At 32.5% G+C, this 23456-nt stretch overlaps 3 protein-coding genes and 1 long non-coding RNA gene across 5 annotated transcripts in view; 3 read left to right on the top strand and 1 right to left on the bottom strand.

Annotated features, from left to right (window-relative positions):
• Window positions 1–4304: 4304 nt before the first annotated feature.
• LOC123275075 (stress response protein NST1-like) lies at window positions 4305–6341 on the top strand. Its single transcript, XM_044742980.1, has 2 exons — window positions 4305–5416; window positions 5963–6341. The coding sequence occupies exons 1-2, from the start codon at window positions 4305–4307 to the stop codon at window positions 6339–6341; spliced, it is 1491 nt and encodes a 496-aa protein (XP_044598915.1).
• A 3690-nt stretch (window positions 6342–10031) lies between these two features.
• Window positions 10032–10759, top strand: LOC123265575. 2 transcript variants are annotated; one of them, XR_006509611.1, is made up of 4 exons: window positions 10032–10207; window positions 10288–10464; window positions 10543–10630; window positions 10722–10759. It is a non-coding gene; the product is annotated as an uncharacterized LOC123265575 (long non-coding RNA). The 2 variants fall into 2 exon arrangements; XR_006509613.1 differs by lacking the exon at window positions 10722–10759 and having other exon boundaries at window positions 10033–10207; window positions 10543–10655.
• Window positions 10760–10843: 84 nt separating this feature from the next.
• LOC123275069 lies at window positions 10844–21134 on the top strand. The gene is made up of 3 exons (XM_044742970.1): window positions 10844–10911; window positions 10986–11957; window positions 21079–21134. The coding sequence occupies exons 2-3, from the start codon at window positions 11105–11107 to the stop codon at window positions 21132–21134; spliced, it is 909 nt and encodes a 302-aa protein (XP_044598905.1). The 5' UTR covers window positions 10844–10911; window positions 10986–11104.
• The window catches only part of LOC123263160 (homeotic protein Sex combs reduced), a 50508-nt gene continuing 47022 nt past the window's right edge, over window positions 19971–23456 (bottom strand). Inside the window, exon 2 of the mRNA XM_044725711.1 lies at window positions 19971–21622. Within this exon, the coding sequence (XP_044581646.1) occupies window positions 21318–21622 (305 nt within the window). The 3' untranslated portion in view covers window positions 19971–21317. The remainder of the gene's footprint in view (window positions 21623–23456) is intronic.

Below are 23456 nucleotides of genomic sequence, written 5' to 3'. Positions count from 1 at the left end.
AGGTAGAACAGCTCATTCAGTATTTAAGCTGCCAATAAATATTCAGAATAACCCTGACGCAGAATGCGACATTAAGAAACAATCGTCCATGGCCACTGTGCTGAAACAGTGTAAAATTATTATTTGGGATGAATGTACTATGGCACACAAACATTCACTTGAGGCGTTGAACAGGACATTGAAAGATATTAAAAACAGTGACAAACTATTTGGCGGAACTCTGTTGGTCCTTTCAGGTGATTTCAGACAAACACTTCCAGTCATTCCACGTTCAACATACGCTGATGAGATCAACGCTTGCTTAAAATCATCTCCATTGTGGCGTAATGGTGAAAAATTACAGCTAAAAATAAATATGCGCGTTCAAATGCTTCAAGATCCATCCGCTGAAACATTTTCAAAACAACTCTTAGATATCGGTGATGGAAAAGTTGCTATAGATGAAACTGGATACGTAAAATTACCGACCGATTTCTGCACAATCGCTGATTCGCAAGATACTCTCATTGAACAAATATTTCCCGATGTACACACACAGTACATAAATCATGAGTGGCTTGCAGAAAGAGCGATTTTAGCGGCAAAAAATGTAGACGTTGACAATTTAAATCTGAAGATACAAATGTTGTTGCCAGGGAACTTGGTATCATATAAATCTATTGATACAGTTTGCGACGACAGCGAAGCAGTAAATTTTCCCACAGAGTTTTTGAACTCACTGGATTTGCCAGGCATGCCACCGCATAATTTACAATTAAAGGTTGGATCTCCAATTATCTTGCTTCGTAATTTGAACCCGCCCCGGCTGTGCAACAGTACGCGATTAGTCATTCAAAAATTAATGAAAAACGTGATCGAAGCCAGGATTTTAAATGGCAAGTTCAGAGGTGAAAATATACTCATACCACGGATTTCTATTATACCTACAGATGTGCCAATTCAATTCAAACGTATTCAGTTTCCGATTATATTGGCATTTGCAATGACTATCAACAAATCCTAAGGTCAAACGATGTCTGTTTGTGGATTAGATTTGAGAACACCATGTTTTTCACACGGACAATTATACGTGGCATGCTCTCGAGTGGGTAAACCATCCAGTTTGTTTGTGTTAGCTAAAGATGGACTAACAAAAAATATTGTTCACGCTATAGCATTAAGAGATTGATATTGTTTAATAGTGTTACTGTCGTAATTGTTTAATTAATGATATATAATTTTAAGGAATAAATTATAATAACTTAAAAATAATGTTTGCCTTTTGTTATTTTTATATTCCCTCATCGTTCACAGCGCTCCATGCTTATTTCACGCATATACCACATTCTTACATACATACAATATCCACATTCTAACATACATACATACTTACAATAAGTAAGCTATTTTTTGTCTACACTAGAAATTACTAGGAAATTATTTATATGGCAAAACAACGTTTGCCGGGTCAGCTAGTAACTTATAAAAATAACAACACAGGTAATAGGTACGCCGACTTTTAACTGATAACCAACCTAGTTCTCTTCTGAAGGGAGTTACATGTTCATCACGCTTTAAATTAAAAACAAAACGAACAGCTGAATTTAATGCACGTTGAAGTTTACGATTATTTTCCAGGGTTGAACTTGTTAGTACAATAGAGGTGGATGATAGGAAGGTGAATGGAGTCTCAATAAAGGATGCCTACCCTTTGCCACAAGTACAAGCAACGTTGGACAAACTCAAGAACTCAACTTACTTCACAAGCATCGACTTGAAGGATGGATACTGGCAGATCCCGTTAGACGAGGCAAGCAGGCCAATTACGGCATTTGCAGTTCCCAACCGAGGACTATTTCAGTTCAAAAGGATGCCCTTTGGTCTACATTCAGCTCCAGCAACGTTCCAACGAAATGTTGATCGATTGATAGGACCCGAGTTAGAGAGGAAAGCCGTCGCTTACTTCGATGACATCATCGTCCTAGGAAACAGTCTTGAAGAGCACTACCAGAACGTCCTGAAAGTGCTGAACCGACTAGAAGCAGTCAAACTACGAGTCAACGAAGAGAAGAGTCATTTCTTCCAGGAAAAGATCTTTTACTTAGGCCATATCATTGACAACCAGGGAATCAGGACACACCCAGAGAAGGTACGAGCGAATACAGACCTCCCTGCTCCAACCAACATCAAGGAAATGCGACGATTCCTGGGTATGATATCGTGGTACAGACGGTTTATACCAAATTGTTCTGATATCACAAAACCACTGTCAAAACTTACACAGAAGAGGACCAAGTGGAACTGGACAAGAGAGCAACAAGAAGCCTTCGATCAATTAAAGACAGCATTAACAACAGCGCCGATTTTAGCAGCACCTAATTACTCTGTCCCATTTACACTCCAGACAGATGCAAGCGACCAGGGTCTGGGAGCTGTGCTGACACAAGAAACTGAAGACGGCGAGCACGTCGTGGCCTACGCGAATCGAACCTTGAATCAACATGAAGTGAACTACTCAGCGACGAAGAAGGAATGCCTGGCGGTCATGTGGGGAATCCAGAAGATGAGGCATTACCTGGAAGGAAATGAATTCAAGGTTGTGACGGATCACCAGTCTCTAAAGTGGATAGAAACACTGACTAACCCATCAGGTCTTCTAGCAAGATGGGCTCTATTTTTGAAGCAATTCAAGTATGAGATTGTGTACCGACGAGGAGCTTTTAACAAAGTAGCTGACGCTCTGTCAAGAGCACCAGTAGAAGACACGGAAGAAGAAGACGACGAGATCCTTCAGGAAGCAGTATTAGCTTTGGAGGTACAGAATGATTCGTGGTACGAGAAACTGCTACAGGAAATGAAGACGATTCCTGAGCAACTACTAGATTACACAGTACGAGATGGCCTAATCTACAAGCACCTTCACCACTCTGTGAACTACAACGAGCGTCAAGATGCTTGGAAACTGTGCATTCCACTGAACGCAAGAGAGGCCATCATTCGAGAAAATCACGATGATGTGACAGCGGGACACCTAGGGGTATCCAAGACAGTAGCCAGAATCGCTAGGAGATACTACTGGCCCAGAATGCAAACAAGTGTCTCAAAATACATCAAAAATTGCCAAGTCTGCCAAGAATTCAAGGTCAAGCAACACAAACCACCAGGAAAAATGGGAACAGTGGAAGCGTCAAATCCCTGGGAAGTGGTAGCCATGGACATTGTAGGACCTATGACTAAGTCAGGAAGAGGATATCGATACCTCCTGGTAATTCAGGACAAGTTCACGAAGTGGGTAGAACTTCAAGCTATGAAGAAAGCTACAACAAATATAGTCACAGAAGCCCTAAGGAACAGGGTGTTGCTACGCTTCGGAAGTCCAAAGACCATCATCACCGACAACGGCGCACAATTTACGAGCAACTTGTTCACGAACACTTTAGAAGAAAGTGGAATTAAACACATGAGAACTCCTCCGTATAGTCCTCAGTGCAACCCAGTGGAAAGAACGAACAGAGTTATCAAGACGATGATCTCCCAGTTCATCGGGGATACTCAACAGACATGGGACCAGTATTTACCCGAGTTAGCCTTTGCGTACAATACATCATGACATGAGTCAACGGCATTCGCTTCAGCCTACTTAAATTTTGAAAGAGAGCTGAACCCCCCGGGTAACTTAAGAACCAGGCTAGAGGACGGGGACACGATGGAGGGAGCCGACGACATCTAGTTACGGGTCAACCAGTTACAGGATGCCTTTGAATTGGTAAAATGTAATATGGCGAAGGCCTTCACCAAACAAGCATATTATTACAACAAGAAAAGGAGTGACTGGAACCCGAGCATCGGAGACAGAGTGGCCAGGAGAACTCACACACTGTCATCACAAGAAGGAGAAGTCTCAGCGAAGATTGCACCTAAATTCATAGGGAGTTACACGGTCATCGAGAAAATCAGCCCGGCTATCGTACTGATTCAAGGGGACGATGGCGATAACCACATAGTGCACATTAAGGACTTAAGTTTTCTACGAGGACTCAACAGCACGGGATCAAGACACGGGAGACTGTGACGGTAAAATAAGAGACACTGGGTACCCGAAAAAATCATCAGGAACAGAGAGCCAATTAGCGTCGTGACGATGGAGGGAGGCAGGGGTCTAATAGGACCAATCACGAGCGAGAGAAGCTACGATCCAATCAGCAGTCGAGAAAAGTCCCCACAGAGGAACTACGGTGGAGAAGGAACCACCGAAGCAGGGTATAAAGTATTGGGATCTAAGCAGTTCTAGTTATTCAATCATCAACATTGAAAGTACAACAACCATGGCAAAGAGTCCCTTGAAGAAGAAGCCGAGGAGAGGTTCCAGAACGGAGTCAAGTAGCAGCAGCAGCAGCAGTAGCAGTAGTAGCAGCAGCAGCAGCGGAACTTCAAGTGCGAATGGAGTAATCAAGGGAGATTCTCCAACTCAACTCGCCGAAGCTGACTCTACGAAGACCAAACCAGTGGTAGTCTCTAACGTCCAGCTGAAGCCGCCAATGCAAGTTCAGGAGTCTTCACCGGAGATCCTGCAGATCGACATCACGCTAGATGAATCGAAGCTTGAACGCAAGAAACGTGAAGAAAATAAAGAAAGATCAATAACAGCAACTCAGCTAAAGGCAGAGGAGGAGAAGAAAAAAGTATTGGCCAGCATCCGCGAAGAAGACGCAGCCAGGAAGGCTCGAGAAGCAGCAGACGAGCAAGAGTTCTTCGCGAAAAGACGAAGGGAAAAAGAAAGACGGGCCCAAGAGGCGCGGGAGGCTAAAAAGCAGCAATTACAAGCCATAACCAAACGCGACCAGGAAAGAAAAGAATTGGAAGCCAAGGCAAAGCAAGAAGAAGTACAGCGTGAACGCGAAGCCGAGGCCAAACAATTGGAGGCACAGCGTCAACACGAAGCCAAGGCCAGGGATCAAAAATTAAAGCGTGAACGCGAAGCCGCAGCCAAACAGCTAGAGGAACAGCGTCAACGCGAAGCAAAACAACTGGAATTACAGCGTGAATGTGAAGCCGCAGCCAAACAGCTAGAGGAGCAGCGTCAACGCAAAGCCAGGGAAGCACAGCACAAAGCAAGGGCCAAATGTCTGGAGACACCTCCTACCAAAGATGGACACACCTATCAAGGTGATGCAGTATGGAGGGTACTTCTAGTTCGGCAGCACCAAGTAATTAAAGTACGAGACCAAGCCACCCAAACTGAGAAAAGGTGCAGTCCAATGGGAGGTAATTGGAGGTCCAGCCCGAGGCACAATACAAGAAGACTAAGTCCAAGGCACAGTAAGTGCAGTCCCAGTCTAAGGCGAGACAGGCGGCGATCCAGCCCAGGACGAGAGGGAGAAGAATCTAGTTCCAGACAGCGGTCAGGACGTGAGAGTCAAAGCTCGAAGGAACAGAGGTCGAGTCCAAGGAGTCAGGGACGTGGACCTAGCCCAAGACATTGAAGATGGATTCATCGAACTTTTTTACTTTATTTATTTTTTTTTATTATTATCTTATTTTATATGTTTGAATATTATTTTTCTTTTATATGTTCAGTCTATTTAGCTATAATTAAACAAAAAAAAACTATGACTGTTGAATAATAATAAGTGTGAAATAAATACAAAAAAAAAACAAAGAAAAACAAAAAATTTTTATAGACTTTTTTTATTTTTTTTTGTCTGGAAATAAGGGGGGAGTATAACATAAACGTTAAAATATAAGTAAAATGTTATAAATTTAGTAGTTTAAGTGTTTGAATCAACCAAGAAAATAATCGGAGCTTGCGAGGACCAATTAAATCTCGAGAAAAAATAGGAGCCTGCGAGGACCAATGAAATATCTGATACAGTCCCCACGCAGTGAAGAAAAGAATCGGGGCTTGCGAGAACCAATAAAATACATAATACAGTCCCCAAGCAGTCAGCAACGGCAAACACAAGTAGTAGGAGAAGTCCCGCAGAACCGCGGAGGAAGGAGAACCACGGAGTGGTGCGCTTCGCGCATCTTCCCCCTCTACCAAACTCAACGGGTTAAAAGACGGCGCACTGCCGTGGAACTTCACTGTGATCCGAGGAGCTGAAGAAGACGGACCAAGCCAAGGAGGACCAACCAGCGGATTCAACAGCGAAGTCAACAAAGGATTCAACAGTGAAGTCAACAGTGAAACCAACGGCGGATACAGCGAGATACATACGGAGAAGTCAACAGCGCAGGTCAGCGGGGAATCAAAAGTCGACGAAGCCGAGGTCGAGGATTTGGAAGGCATCGATCGCGGGGACAGTGACAAAGTCAGGAGACAGGAAGCCACGTCCAGGTGTTGGAGTGGCGTCAACGACTAAGTCTAGGTCCAACAACAGTAGATCCAAATCCAAGGACTAAAGCGGTGAACGACGGAGTTCAACGCGAGACCCACAGCGAAAGTACCCAGAAGGATCAGACGTGCTGAGTTAGTAGTGGAGTTAATTCTTCTGGAGATCACCATTTTTTTTATTATATTATTTCATTTTATTATTTATGTATAATTTTGCTGAATAAAGCTAAAATTTGTACATTTTAAAACTGAGGGTTATCTCTGACGGAAAACCTGGTTCCCGGCGAGCTATTCTTTCGCCTAGAATAAACAAAAGTATTGCAAACGTAAAGATAATTTTCCTTATTAGAGAAATTAAATAATCGACACGTTACATCCGTACGTATATTTTCATTCAGGCAATTTTTTTAATCGTTAAATTTCCTACAAGAATATGTATCGATTATAGCTATAAAATGTTTCGTTGTTGACTAGCAAAATTCAAAAGTAAAAAAAAAATTTTTTTCCATGTTATTTAAATAGAAATAAAAAATTAATTACAGCCACCTCTATATATTAATATTAAGGGCTGAGATTTTCACAATGTCTTTGAAGAATTTTCAATGTTCTTCGAAAAAAAAAAAAATAGTGTGTTTTTTTGAAACACTCTAATATATATTGTGACGTTATTTTATCGACCGGGGTCTATTTAAAATGAACTTCACTAGCGCCAACGGATTTTTGTGATTCTAAGTCGATATTCCAAGGCCAAAATTTTATAGAAAATAATTGTGAGGATTAAAAATTAGAGTTTAGTGAGCAGAGTCTGGGTGTAGATGCCGAGTAACGAGGAGCTACAGTTTTAGTGTGAATTTAGAGAGTTACAGTTACAGTTGAGATTTTGAGATTTTTGAGATTAGAGTCAGTTTTAGAGTCAAGTTTTTGGAAAATATTGAGGTTGAGTCATTTAAGGGTTTTTTATTGAGTTATTTTGAGTTTTTAATTTTGAGTTTTGAGTTTCGAATTTTAAGTTTTGGGTTTTGAGGCTGCAGAGTATGTGGATAAATCAGCGTTACCGTGGAGCGGGACTATAAGTCACCCGGTTTCGTTTGATGCTAGACGCCAGTCTAACCCTTTGAGACTTCCAGGTGGAATGCCTAGGTCTGGTTGAGATGGCAGCGCTCTGATGTAGAGGAACATGACGAAAGCATATGGGATTAGTTTAAGTTACGTTTACGTTTACGTTTTTCGTTAAGTTTTAGTTAAAGTTTAAGTTACGTTTTTGCTATTTTGATTTTGAGTTTAAGTTACGTTTTGAGTTACGTTTTTGGTTTCGATCCCAGTCGTAGTCAGTTCCTGGAGAGCATCCACCAAAGGAATATCCGTACTCAGAGCTTTAGTTGTTTGATTAAGGGATTAAAATATTTTATAGGGATTAATAGCACATAGAAATTTTAGTTGTGAGTGAGTCACGTTTAAGACAGTTGAGTTTGGGATTTCGTTAAGAACGGTTGCGTTTTAAACTTCGTAGAGGACAGTCGTGTTGTAAAGTTGCCTCTGATCGTTGCGGCTACAGGTTAAGATTTTAGTCTTTACGTTTTAGTTTGAGCTACAGAAATGAATACAGTTAAGAAGTTTATTTAAATTATTATAAAAAGTTACTCAGCATCAACATTGTTTGTATCAGGTATGAGGTTATTTTATTTATTGTAATTTGAGCGTTAATAATTGAGTTTTGGTCTTGAGATATTGGATAGTCTCGTTTATGATAAATTTTGTATTTAGAGTTTCGTTGACAGATTTAGTTGAAATTTTTATCCGAGTCATTAAGATTTATTTATTTATTTGTGTAAGTAAGCGTCTGTAACTTGACTATAGCGTTGATTATTGTTAAATGTATCGCTCTAGTAATTGTATAGTGATTTGAGATCAAGTTTGTTGAGTAAGTTTACTGTTTATTGAATAAATAAGGATTTTGTTTTAAGCATAACTTTTCAGTGTTGCGAATAGAATTATTACAAGTATGGATCCTCTTTACCCGAACCACCCCCTCTCTTCACAAACCACCACACTGAGCAACCCCGAGGTATTCCGTCGTCTTTCCAGTTTTGGGTTCTTCGACCTTTGTTTCACGTAAAGTTTCTGTGTTTTCGATTAAGTTTACGTTTTGGCTAGTTTTGATAATTTCTAGCGAATAAAAATTATCTAATTCCGTTTAAGTTTAAGTTCGAGTTCTGATTTCGTTTAAGTTTAAGTTTACTTTTGGCTAGTTTGAGAATTCCTAGCGAATAAAAATTGTTTGAATTCCGTGTTCACTGGTTTGGTGATTCCAGTGATTAAAAATTACCTGGCACCCTAATTTTATCGATACCAGAGATCCAGAATCGGAAAGAAGACGAAGTATAACCCGGATTTTATTTTTAGAATTAAGTTTAGTCAAGTTCCCGTATACCCCCCATGAAAATTTGGTTATAATATGTATACATGAAAAATATATCAAAATGCATGTGGGTGCTCAAATTAAAGGTCTTGATGAGTGTAACTGAGTGTCAATAGTTCATAAGATACAAGGTCATTTCGTAATTATTGATATTTTTAAAGATATAAGCTCATCCCGATGTTACACTCATCAAGACCTTTCATTTGAGTACCCACATACATTTTGCTATATTTTTCATATATACATATATATAATATATGGGTCATTCCACCAAATAAGAACATTTTTACGGGGCGACCCTCGCGGATTATGTTTAAAATTTATGGAGGTGTTCTCTATCATAAGACAAAAATTCCCTGAGAGTTTTAGCTCTTAATACGCAGCGGTCTTGAAGTTATGATTTTTTGAAATTTTGGAAAAAAATTTTTTTCAACTTTTTCGTCAATTTTTCTGATATGAAAAACATTTTAAACAAAATCGACAAACATTGTATTTTGTAGGAAAAATTCTCAGCTTTTGAATGAAAATATTTATTTTTTCATAAACTCATCAGAAGACCCTTAAAAATAGAATTAAAGTGGAAAAATTGATTTTTTTCGGTGTGCAGCCCAAAATTCTTCAAATTTGAATTTTTTTTTCTGAAAGCTGAGAGTTTTTTACACAAAATATAGCGTTTTGCCGATGTGCATATTTTAGTTTCGTCACAATTAAATTAAATGTTAGATTCACTATGCAGTAATATAATTCAGAATAGTAATATAATTTTCTCTTTAATACTAAAATTATAGTACTCAGAAATTTTGAACCACCTGCTTAAAAGATGAGTCTATACTTCGTCACTTATCATGCAGATGGCGCTCACAACTCCCTTTATTTACTTTCATTTTGTGATTCTTTCTTGAGCGATTTCTTTTCGGATCGTTTGTTCTTAACAAAAATATAATTGCTCAAGTTTTTAAGTAATAATTATTGCGTTACTTTGATATTTCATCGCCATGAGTCAACGTATACGGTCAGTAAATTATTGTAATCCATTCAATGAGTCACGTAAGTAACTAATACAGTGCACTTGACCTCTTATGTATAACCTCTACGTAGAACCAATTAAATTAATGGCCTTGTGTTTAATATTGACTTTTGACATCTAATTAAACGAAACTTTTAGATAAAAAAGGAGTTAAAGATTTAAGAAAATTTCCCGACGAAGATCATTGGAAATTTCCTGACTTAGATGACACTTCAATGTTATGGGTGTGTTGTCGATTCCGTGTCAAAGAATATATTCCGCCGGCATCAGAGGAAGAGGAAATTATTTAAAGTCAAATTAGTGTTGAAAGTCTGAGTATATCAGCTGAAATTTGTACTCAAGGAAGCAGTTTATCTCGAACTGTCAGTAATTTTAGCGACAATCTATGTGATTACAATGATCATTCTTTAGAGCGATTTTTGAAAATTCCTCTTATTGAAAAAGACAGGTAAAAATTTTCTATTGATTAAGTTTTTCATTGACTGAGTGAAAACTTACTTAATTATTTTTCTATGCGTTTAATTTAAGGTTATATTCTGAAAAAAATTATGGAGTAAAAAAACTTGATGAGAGCTATGCTGCCCTAGAGAATAAGTTCCAATCACAATTTGGAATAGTACCTGAATCTACCTACAGAAAGATTAATCAAGATCATTGTTCCATGATAGCTAAAGTGAAGAAATTATATAACGCTGAAAGTGACAAGTAAATTTTTTTAACAATCGATCATTTTAAAATATCTTCATTTTTTCATATTAATACGATCGATCGTTTGCTTTACAGATCAATAAAAAAGAAGCTGCTTTCAATTTTACCCGACAGTTGGGAAGTCAGTCGTATAGCATCTGAATTTAACTGTTCTCGAAAAATGGTACTGAATCTTAAAAATGATATCAGTGAATCGGAGAATGTTGATTTAGACTCTGGTGAAATGACTACTAATACTTTGAATCCCACAAAAGTTCCAGGCAATCAGCTGCTTAAGTTAGATGTAAAAAAAACTTGTCATTGATTTTTATGAAAGCAAAGAAAACTCAAAACAATTAGCGGGCATGAAAGATTTTAAATCTGTGAAAAATTGTGATGGAAATCGAACTACACATGTCGTATGTGTTTGTACTATTCATCAAAATGTAAAATTGATGTTAGACTGTACTTGTGTATTTGACATTCTCTATAATTGTACTAAAACTAGTTATTAATCTTATTACATTTATTCCATTTAGGATGTAATTTTCCAAAATTTGTGAAAAACACCGATTGGGTTGTAGAATCTCAGCCAATTTACAAAAATTTATTAAATAAATTAGTTTGTAACAATCCAAAAGAATCGTGCTTTTCCAGAATGTGCAATAGTTTTCCAAATAATGAAGAAATCGCTGATTATTTTCGTGTGTCGTTTAATGAATCTGATGTTAATGAAATCCAATATAAAATGTGGACATCAACAGACCGTTGTACTATTGTGAATATTACTTCAGATTCCGAAGACTTCATCGAGACTTTAGTGACGCAACTTGATAAGCTTTTGAAACATGATTTTATTGCGAAAACACAAAGTCGATTTTTTTCTGATACAAAACTAAATTTAAAGAGCGGGGAATTCACCGTAGTATTTGACTTTGCGGAAAATTATGCATTCGTTGTGCAGGAAGCAGCTCAAGGCTTTCATTGGAATAATGATCAAGCTACTATACTTCCAAAGGTGATTTATTATAACGAAAATGATACTATTAAGCATTTGAGCTTTGTTGGTACTTCAGATTGTCTTAAGCACGACACAGTTTTAATTTATTTATTTCAAGAGCAATTGATTGCCTTTCTTAAAAAGAAGTTTGCTGTCATCAATACGATTTTTTACTTCTCTGATGGAGCTCCACAACAATTCAAAAACAAGAAAGCATTTACAAACTTATGTTATCATTATGCTGACTTCGAAATCAACGCTGAGTGGCATTTTTTTGCAACTGCCCATGGCAAAGGACCATGCGATGGTCTTGTGGGTTCATTAAAACGATATGCTGCTAGAGTTTCATTACAAATGAACAATAAAGAGCATATACTGAAACCACAAGATTTGTTTTCCTGGGGAACGAAAAATTTTACAAGCGTTGACTTTACTTTTATAGCTAATGACGATTATTTAATAAAAAAAAATGTGTTAGACGTACGATATTCTCAATCGAAAACGGTTAAAGGTACACAGTCATTACACACTTTTGTGCCTTTAAAAGATGAAATTGGTTATGCTTTCATTAAAACTGTGTCCACATCTCAAAAAAGTTCAAAAATAAAAGTATTTTAATTATAATGAATTTGCGTTTAATTTAATTGTGACGAAACAAAAAATATGCACATCGGCAAAAAATTGCTATATTTTGTGTAAAAAACTCTCAGCTTTCAGAAAAAAAATTCAAATTTGAAGAATTTTGGGCTGCACACCGAAAAAAATCAATTTTTCCACTTTAATTCGATTTTTAAGGGTCTTCTGATGAGTTTATGAAAAAATAAATATTTTCATTCAAAAGCTGAGAATTTTTCCTACAAAATACAATGTTTGTCGATTTTGTTTAAAAATGTTTTTCATATCAGAAAAATTGACGAAAAAGTTGAAAAAAAATTTTTTCCAAAATTTCAAAAAATCATAACTCCAAGACTGCTGCGTATTAAGAGCTAAAACTCTCAGGGAATTTTTGTCTTATGATAGAGAACACCTCCATAAATTTTAAACATAATCCGCGAGGGTCGCCCCGTAAAAATGTTCTTATTTGGTGGAATGACCCATATATAAATATATGAAAAAATGATGTGGGTACTTAAATGAAGATTCTTGATGAGTGTAACATCGGGATGAGCTTATATCTTTAGAAACGTCAATAGTTAAAAAAGTACAGTGCAATTTAACAAAAGTAATTATTTAAGAAAGCAAAATTTTATTTATTTATAGTTCACAAGTCACGGCAGTTACATAGAGACTGCAAGGTTGCTAGTAATAGTTATTAAATTTTCAAAGTTATAAATAATAACACGGAATAGTGTAAACCCGTAAATTACACCGTGTTAAATTTACACCGACATTTCACACTTACATGGCGGTGTAAAAGTCCCTGGGTCCAACTTTACACCGAAATTTTTTACAGTGTAGCTTACACAACATCATTATATTATCATTATAAAAGAAAATTCTTTGAATTTCACCGTAAATGGATAATTCGTAAATTCTTAAATTCTTCCAAAAACGTCCTAACATTGTCCAAAAAATTTTTCATCCATTAATTTCGGGACAAATCTACAGCTGTGCAAAAATAAATTATCTCTATGAAAATCATTTTAAAAATTTTCAAAATTGTTGTAAAATTGTTCTAAAAATGTTTCAAATTTGTAAAAACACTCTAAAACTGTCCAAGGAATGTTCCAAAATTGTCTCAAAAATATCCGAAAAATGTCTCAAAAGTATTCAAAATTTCTTCTCAAATGGTTAAAAAAAATGTTTTCTGATTATTCAAAAAAGGTTCCCCATAAGATTTAAGGACAAAATTTCAACTAAATTGCTTCAAACAAATTGCATTAATTCTAAAATTATCTTAGAAGTATTCCAAAAATCTTAAAAAAAATATTTCAAAGTTATGAAGTAAAAGTCATAAAATAATTACTAAAATGCACTATTTTGAAGTTTCCGATTATTTATATGATGTCCCAAAATTGTCCTTTAATAATGGAGTTAAAGTAACATGGATCGAAAATTTACACCGAGAGAATTTCACACCATTATCCCGACCAGAAATTTAAGTTCGGCGGTGGTTCGTTTCGAATTAGGCATGCCAAATTCCAAGTTCGCGCCGAACCAGGAAGCCAAAGTTGGCCCACGTCCCGGAAGTAACGCAGTCGCGAGTTTGGGCCTAACTTGGCTTCCGACTTAGGCGGTGGTTTGGAAACCACACTTGCTGGTGACTATCCAAGCCTCATTCGGTCCGAATTTGGCTACCTAACTAGGCAGCAATTCAGAAACTAAATTCGCACGGAAGAATCCAAATTGAATCCTTTTTTTGTTTTTAGCTATTTTTATTATAAAGCAAAAATTAATAATAATGAATGCTTATTTTTTTTAATTTACTTTTTAAATTTTAAATATAAATATCGACTTTAGGACAAAATTTTTTAAATATTAAGTAAATAAAAAAATTTTTTTTTTTATTTAGTATTATTTTTTTTATATTTTCGGTCATTTTTTTCGCTTTTTAGGGTTTTTCTTACTATGAAGAAGTTTTTTTTGATTGGTCGATTTTATGGGTCAAGGGGGGAGGTAATGATGGAGTTAGATACATTAGTCACACACAACACTTAAATTTACCTCACACTCGCCTTAAGAATAATTATAATTAATAATTATTAATTATTAAAAATTTTACATGTCGAACGCGAGACTCGAACACTGTACCCGACGCACGAGAGCCCTGGTTACTGTTATTTCATAACAGTTTGGCAATCCATGATATCCCGAACTTAGGTATTGCCACAGGTTTGCCTAAATGAGCCCGAGCTTGGTGAACCAAACTTCGGTAAACCTTTAGTTACCGTTATTTCGTACTAATTAGGCAATCCATTATATGCCGAACTTTGGCAGTGCCAAACTATTACGAGATTACATCGAATGTGGAATTCTTTTGGCATGCCAATGTTCGGCTTGCCTAATTTAAAATAAATAAGATCCGAATTGGGCTAGCCTAAATTCGGAAAGCCAACTTCGCCCCGAACTGATTTTTCGGCATACCTCACTAAAATTCTAGTCGGGAAGTTACGCACAGAAAATAAGTGTGAGACATTCAAGTTAGTCAGGATTTGTAATTAATTTTATAAAAATAAAAAAGAAAAATGTTAAATATTTAACTTGTATTCAAGAATAACTAAAAATATTCAAAATAATTACTGACCAATTTAAGAAAAGGTAATACTGAAAAAAAAAAACGTTTAAAAACATAATTTTATTCAATTGTTAGAATTCAATAAATACTTCGTGCATAAAAAATCAGTAAGAAGATACGTAATTTTTTTGCTGATAATAAAATTATTTTTAAAAAATTTTGTGGAAATGAAATAATGCTAGGTTTATAAATGACTATTTTTTGAGGATTTTTGTGCTATTTACCCTGGGTGACAATAAAAAATAAAAACCACTCACCAATTCTATCTTCATCAATATTATTAGCTACCGTTTTTACTGGAGGATTAATATGGAGAAAACCTCGTCGATTTGACTGTCTTTGGCCTTGCAAAAATAACTTTTGACTTTCATTAATGAGTTTCATTACTTTGTGATGTGCTATGTCGAATAATTTCTCAATATCGGCACAAAAAATAGAAACTTTTTTTTTTTGAGTAGATGACAGCTTTTGATTTTTATTTTTTAGCAAATTTTTCCAAACAGTGTGATGGCGAATGAGTTTTCTTACTGCAGAATTTTTCGCACAAGTCGGAATTCCAGCTTCAGACCATAAATCGAATACATTTTCAATCGTAATTAATGCACTTTTCTTAATAGTCAAGCTTTGAGAACAATGATAATGAAAGAAAAGAGACATAACCTCTTTTAAGCTCGGCAGTTTGCTTCCTACAAATTTTGTAATTTGATAACCAATTAAATAAATTTGCTTCTCCATCTTAAGCTTAACAATGACATTTTATAAACACAATTACAAATAATTATATGTAAATTAAATATAATATTAAACTAATTTTAGTTTAAAACATTAACCCTTCAGCACTCTCGCAAAACGATTTACTATCATTTCTCGCGCGATGAGAAAAACTCTCACGCCTTATGTGGAAGCGCACGCATGCTTATAGTCCCTTTAATTTAAAAAATCTTAAATAAAATAAATTTCTTAAAACAAAAAAAAATTGACTTATTTAAAAATAATATTTAATAATAATACATCCAAACACAAATGCACTCTTACGGGAACTTCCGAATTGTACCGATCAGACCCGATTTTTTAAATTCTGACCCCCCTACTTTACTATTGCGATGAGAAAATATCTCACAGAGTTAACAAAATTTATTTTATTTTTTTATAGTATAGAACAATTAAGATAATAATATTGCAATTTGAAATAATATTAATTTTTTGACAGATAGAAAAAAAATCACATAGTCATTCCATTTGAAATTTGAAAGAAAATTTGAGTTATTGATGAGTGTGAGAGAAAATCTCATAGCGAGAGTGCTGAAGGGTTAACAATTACGTTGTTTTACTACGAAGTAATGTAAGATAAAAAAGCTCTGAGAGAGACAGGTTTGTGACGGCAGAAAGCGGAAATAATTAATGTATTATCATTTCTATAAAAATCATACTAACAATTCAATAAAAATTGATTGTTCAATTGAAGTACTATGTAACTATATAACACTGAGTTAAATTATATAACCTAGAATTTTTAAAACTATTTCGTTAATAACAGTGCATGACAATTTAAAAAATATGATAATTCATAAATTTTATCAATTAATAAATAATTTTCTTTTTCATGTTTATAATTTATTTTTAAAAAAGCACAAAATTTTTTAAAAATAGTGAAAAATTATAACTTCGTAATTCATGAAATTTTATCATAAATTTATCATTTTAATTTTTTGATATATAATATTGTTTATTTAAGTGATTTAAGTCGATTTTTCGTATTTATAAATAAATATTATTATTTTTTTAAACAGTTCGATGTTTAAGGCCTGATAACTCCAAAATGGTTCTCCGTACGCATATATTCATTCAAACAATTTTTGTAGATCGTTAAATTTCCTACAAGAATATGTATCGATCATAGCTATAAAATGCTTCGTTGTTGACTAGCAAAATTCAAAAGTAAAAAAAAATTTTTTTCTATGTTATTTAAATCGAAATAAAAAATTAATTACAGCCACCTTTATACATTAATATTAAGAGCTGAGATTTTCACAATGCCTTCGATTAGGGATACTCTGAAGAATTTTCAAAGTTCTTCAAAAAAAAAAAATAGTTTGTTTTTTTGAAACACTCTAATATATATATATATATATATATATATAAAATATATGAAAATGCATGTGGGTACTCAAATGAAAGGTCTCGATGAGTATAACATCAGGATGAGGTTATATCTTGAAAAATGTCAATAGTTGAGAAGAAACAAGCACATTTCTTTATTATTGACATTTTCGAAAATATAAGTTCATCCTAAAGTTATACTCACCGAGACCTTTCATTAGAGTACCGATATGCATTATTGATATATTTGATATATATGACATATAAGTACGTGTATCAAGTAGATATATAGGACATATATAAAAAATGCATGTGTATACTCAAATGAAAGATCTCGATCAGCACAACATCAGTAGAGCTCATATTTTAGAAAATGTTAATAATAAAGATAAAATAGAGCAAGTAAACAAATTTTGAACGCTCTAGGGCTAGAGTCGATTTGCTGTCAGATGTTTTTTTGAAAAATAATTTCATTCAAAATTAATACTAACTAATTGGATATAAAAAGTTATCTTTTTATATCCAATTATACATCGTTTTAATAATCAGTATATTTTAATTCGAATTTTCCTTATTCTTAAATAAAATTGTTTCGAGTAAAAAAAATGGTAATGCGCTCGGGGCAGGGAGTCCGAACACACTATTACATTCAATTATGAATGACAATACTTTTATTACAATTAAATCGAATGATCAATGGGAAAATTCACCATTAAAAAAGAACTTTTAATGGTTAATGAAAATATTTACAATTAGAAAATTAAAATTAATGATTAATGAAAATATTTTTCATTAAAAAATTCAATTTAATGGTCAACGAAAATTATTTCCATTTAAAAACTAGATTTAATCCTTAATGAAAATATTTTTCATTAATAAATTAAATTTAATGACCAATGAAAATGCTAATGCATTAAGAAATTTGATGCATTATTTGCAACTCTGCATCACGATGATACAATATTTGAATCACCTCAAACCAAAACTAATGCCACTCGTACAATCGGATTTTTACATCATTAGTAATGCAATTTTTAAATCATATTTTTTTTCGTGTGTAGACTACAGTACTGAGGAAGATGAATGATATAAAAAGGCAAAAGGAGAAAGAACGATTTTTCTTTTCGACATACCATTTAATAATTACAGTTTTAATTATATATAATAATTATAGGTTCGTACACATATTTGTGTTCTAAATTTATATTGTTATAGCCAATATTTTTTTTTCTTATTAAAACTATCACGTATATTACATGGAATGGATTAACATTTTATAAAGAAAATCTACGCGAATATAGTACTTACGGTTGATTTGCGGACAAATTTTGTGCTAATGAAATACATAAATATTTTTACATGACATTTTTATTTAATTTCAGTGTTCTAATATAATTTTTTATACATTTTTTAAGATTAAAAACAATGACCAATCAAGACATACTAATGCCTGAAGTGAAAGTGTGCGGGTAATAATTTTAATAATATTATTATACAGAAAAATAACGATTCAAGATTTTCCATAACTACAGTTATATTATAAAATGTACTAGTTGTCATTGAAAAAATATACTTGGAAAAATGACGATTGTGATTCTTGTTAGTTCACTTATTGACTTTAGTTATGTCATGAGTGAATAAAAGCTATTCGCGTAGGCTTGAGCGTGTATATAACCGACGACACGCAGAGTTAAATAACAAAAAAATTATAACGAAACAAATAAAATTTAATATTAACACTGAACTAAATCAACATACAACAGATTCACTTAAACAATACCATGCTAATAATAATAATAATAATAATAATAATAATAATAATAATAATAATAATAATAATAATAATAATAATAATAATAATAATAATAATAATAATAATAATAATAATAATAATAATAATAATAATAATAATAATAATAATAATAATAATAATAAGTAAAATTAAAAATAATAATAATAATGATAATAATATTAATAATGACAATAATAATAATTATTATTTTAATAAATAAATAAAAATTTAAATACATCGATACAGAAGTATCGTAATATATTTTATAAATTGAAACAAAGGAAGCTGAGACTTTTCGAGTAAAAATTCAGCCTTTTCATTTTTCCCAATATATCACGCCAACATAATTAATAATTTTTACTAGTATTATATGTATTTATATTTATATATTTGTAATAATTATGTACAATCACTTAATTTATTTAAATTATTTATCGTATACTCATAAATCCCTGTATGCTTCCGAATTTGTCTTTTGAAAACATTAATTAACTGTTTAATAACTTAGTATAAGAAAATTCATATAATATAATTTTTATTTGTGAAATCCATATCACAAGACATAACACCACAATTACAATAATGTACAATTTTATATCAAAAACGTTATCTTGCTCAACTAATTTTATTGTGAGCACTTCATTTCACTATTGAAAATTTTTAATCAGTTTTAGTTCATTACTAAATGTACATCATCAAGTACGCATGATTGACCAAGCTGAATTATTCAACAAACATGTAACTCAAGAGCTTAAAAGTAATTATGTTTTATTTTATTAAGTATGCAACCATATCATCATTTTAATTCATAAAGTATCATCTTAGTTTGGTATACATCTGAAAATTTAACTATCGGACTTGTAACAAATAAAAATTAGTCATTATGTTTATGAGTATAACACAATTTTTTGACAATTTTATTTAAAAATTCTACAAAACAAAATTGGAGTTCAGAATAAAATCACTACCATTGACTAAGTGATAGTAATTATTCAATAAACATATAATCTCAGTGATTTAAAATTAAAAAGTGTATTCACTACACTGAAAAGTTATTAAAAATTTCAGAAAGTAATTTAAATATACTTATGTATTTTTGCAATCAAAGACATTTTTTTTATTAAGTAATTTATTTTTTATTTTTTGATTAAAAGCGACTTGAATATCATTTATTGTTTTAACTTACTTGTTTTTGTTAAATTTTTATTAACTAAATGATTAATGTGCGATTCATTTACTCAAAACTATTTCTTAGAAGATGACATAGAAAACAAAAGAATAATTTAGTCTTTTTTTATTCATCTTTATATTCCGTAAACATGCTTTATGATTCAATTAAGTTTTTTTGTTTATCAAAAAAGCTATGAGTATTATCAGGCATTTATAAATATTCTATGAATTTAATTGAGACATCGTTTTTTTTTTTTTTTTTTTTTTTTATTTTAATTTCTATGTAACAAATATAGAACGGTATACTTTGTACATTTAACGTTCTAACCAATTGCTCTTAATTTTGCTTTTGTTAAAATTATTTATATGACTATCATTAAGTCTTACTTTAACAAACAAAGTTATTCTTATTTGGTAAGAATTTACAAGTTCGAGAAAAAATTGTGATAAAGTATCAATCATATAAATTAATTTACCTATTCGCCTGAATTGAAAAGTTTCAACATTAACTCAACTGTTAAAGGTTAATTGAACTTTACATAATACTGTTCAATTGGCTAGAGGTATTAAGTTCAAATAGCTCAGCCCTTTAATGAAATTAAATTAAAACTAAATTTAAATTAAATTTGATTTATTCGATTTTTTAGTGATACATAATAACTAAAATACAAAAGAAAAAAAATTGTTTTTACTAATTGGTCTTACCGAACTTAAATCAATATAGGGAGCTTAAATTTGATGTTATATAACTATTGAACTGAATAGCAGTATTATAATGCTGTAACTTTTCCACTCAAGCGATCATTTGAGGGAAGCTTGAAAGTATAAGTACTTTTTATTTATATTTTTTTTCTTCAGACTCTCAAATGCAAACATTTTCGGCCGCTTACGAAAAAGATATAACAAATGATTTTCAAGCATTTACAGTCGTATAATAATTATATTCACTGAAGTTTATTCTTACAAACTAATGAGATTGTTCCACCTCGCCCACTAAGTCTGACTCTCTGCAATTTAATTATTTTTTATTTAAAGTTTATAATTATTTTTAAATCGATTATTCATTTAATATTGCATTGTTACGAGAGTCATCTCGGAGTTTCGTCCAGTCTTGATGAATTATCGGTCAGGTGTACGGATATTATTTCAGCAGAATTTTTAAGTTTTTACTAATGAGCTTCCTTCAACTTGTATCGGTCAAATTGACTTAGAAAAATATCTGTAAGCAATTGAATGATATGTTATGTTTCAGTCTATATAAATGTATATCATGCGATCGTAAAATGGTCAATAAATAAAATGTATTGTATTGGAATAAATAAATGAATTTTTCAGATGTGATTGATCTAATTGGTTTTGATGGTAGATCGTTTGTCTACAAAGATGGATAAATGAAACAATAAATCATTCAAGTGCTCCAGAACAAGTCAAGTATATCATTGGATCTAGCTTATCTTAACTTGTGAACAAGTTGATGGGATGTTATAGCACAGGAAGCCTTAGAAATTCTGCTCACCGTACATACTGGGAAACCGGACAGCGTGTGCTCCGAGCTCGGCGGGCGAGAACTCGTCCTATGTGGCCAAATGGGCAAACTGGCTCGGGTGCGGTGCAAACTGGTAGGGATGCCCGTATGGTGACATATGGTACGGTACGATGTTCATACTCGCCATCTTGTGTTCTTTTTTCCACTTCATTCGTCGATTTTGGAACCATATTTTAATCTGGCGTTCTGTTAAACACAGTGCATGTGCAATTTCAATACGTCGCCGCCTTGTTAGGTAACGATTAAAATGGAATTCTTTTTCCAATTCTAAAGTCTGATACCTCGTGTAAGATGTTCTTTGACGTTTTGTTTCACCATTAGCATTCACAGTACCTAAAACAAAATTAAAACAGAACATTAATTAAAGCTGTCAACATTTCATTCGCAATAAATGATCATTATTAAGTATATAAACTGTTCATTATACAATTATCATCCATTGTTTTATTTTCTTCCAATCATCAAACAAGCCGTAAAAAATTTTACTCTTTATTATAGCTTAGCTTATAAATATTGTATCTGAGATGAAGCATGATCAGTGGGATTAGACTTAATGTTGTGAGGATTTTTCAAGTTTTATTTTCAGGAAAATTAAGCATCATAGAATGACACAACCAATCCCCTTTCACGTTACATAAAATAGAATCAACACGAAGATAGTATTAATTATTTTGAATAAACTAAATAGAAAAGTTAATATTTAAATATTTTTTAATATACACAATTCACTGTTATGCATATAAAAAAAAAAAGAATTTCTTGCCCCAAGAAAATTTTGAGGATGACCAAAGTTATTTTAGAGCCTGAATATAAATGTTTTTTTAATCAAGAAAATTTGGCTTCGTTCTAGAAATTTTGACTTCATTTAAGAATTTTTTAGTCTTCTTTAATTTTTTCTTAAATCTAAAAAATTTACCTTCGAGTCAAGAATTTTTTCTTTCTGCGCATGTATCCCTATTTAAATTAATTTTTATAAATATTTTTTTATTGTTTTATGAATAATAAATTTAAAGTCTAGTGTATGTTATATTTAAATTTAAAAAGAAGAATTGAAACAAATATGGATGTATTACTTTATAAATAGTAAAAAATTCAATTAATTTTACTTAAAGCTTTTTCTTCAAATGTAAATTATATGCATTTCTGTATGAAAACTATGGACTATATCATTAACCGAAATTGCAATGTCAAGTTTCAGTGTGTCAAGGAATTTTCATACACGCGGATATTAAAGTTACGTCCCATTAGCTGCAGTAATGGAATATTATTAATATGCCAACCGTTCCTAGAAATTTTACTTGAAAACTTCCATGCTCCTACACAGTAAAAAATTTTTCGTCATTGTGTAGTGTTAAAATTTGTGTGTTGAATTTAACACACTAGAATATTAAATTCTACACACTAGAGTGTAATATTCAATACACAAATTTTAACACTCTATACAATGACGAAAAATTTTTTACTGTGTAGATCATATTTATGAATTAATTATATCTGCGCAAGTGTGATGTATGAAACAATATACCGATTTTTTTAAAATGATTTATAAATTTTCAATAGAATTATTGAATTTTTACACTTATCGTTTAGTTAATGTGTTGTAAGAAATGCTTATCGTACTGCACTTGTAGAATAATGAAAGTGTACAAATGTGATGAAAATACTTTTTTTATAAATACATCAAAAACTCAAGTTTGTTATTAACAAAAAAATTCAGTTAACTGAAAATTTTTTTAGTTGGCAAATAATCTTAAAATTATGTATAGACATATATATTTAGTTACGACAACCCTCGAAATAATATATATCGATCCTACTTGGGGTCTCTTGCGTTAAGTTAACCTGTTTCTATGAGAAAATTCAGTCAATTTCTTTAGAAAATATTAATTTCTTTTTAAAGTTGGCTGGCAATGAATTCGTGATAATCATAGCAGGTATCAATAGCTTTTTCATCAAGTGTTTCATTTTTTTTTAGCGAAAAATTAATTAATAACCCAAAAAATTCACCTCATATAGTTGATTTCAAGTTTTGTATTCATAATGTGCTGGACATAGATAAAACATTACCTAAAAATTATGACTTGCTAAATGCTTAAATTAGTGAAAATATCTTGTTGAATAAAGCAACTTTAGTTATTTGGTGATAAAAAAATAAAATGGTTAATGG

The sequence above is a fragment of the Cotesia glomerata genome, linkage group LG1 (assembly GCF_020080835.1).
Source record: "Cotesia glomerata isolate CgM1 linkage group LG1, MPM_Cglom_v2.3, whole genome shotgun sequence".
Classification (NCBI taxonomy): Eukaryota; Metazoa; Arthropoda; class Insecta; order Hymenoptera; family Braconidae; genus Cotesia; species Cotesia glomerata.
This window is presented reverse-complemented; position numbering and strand designations above follow the sequence as displayed.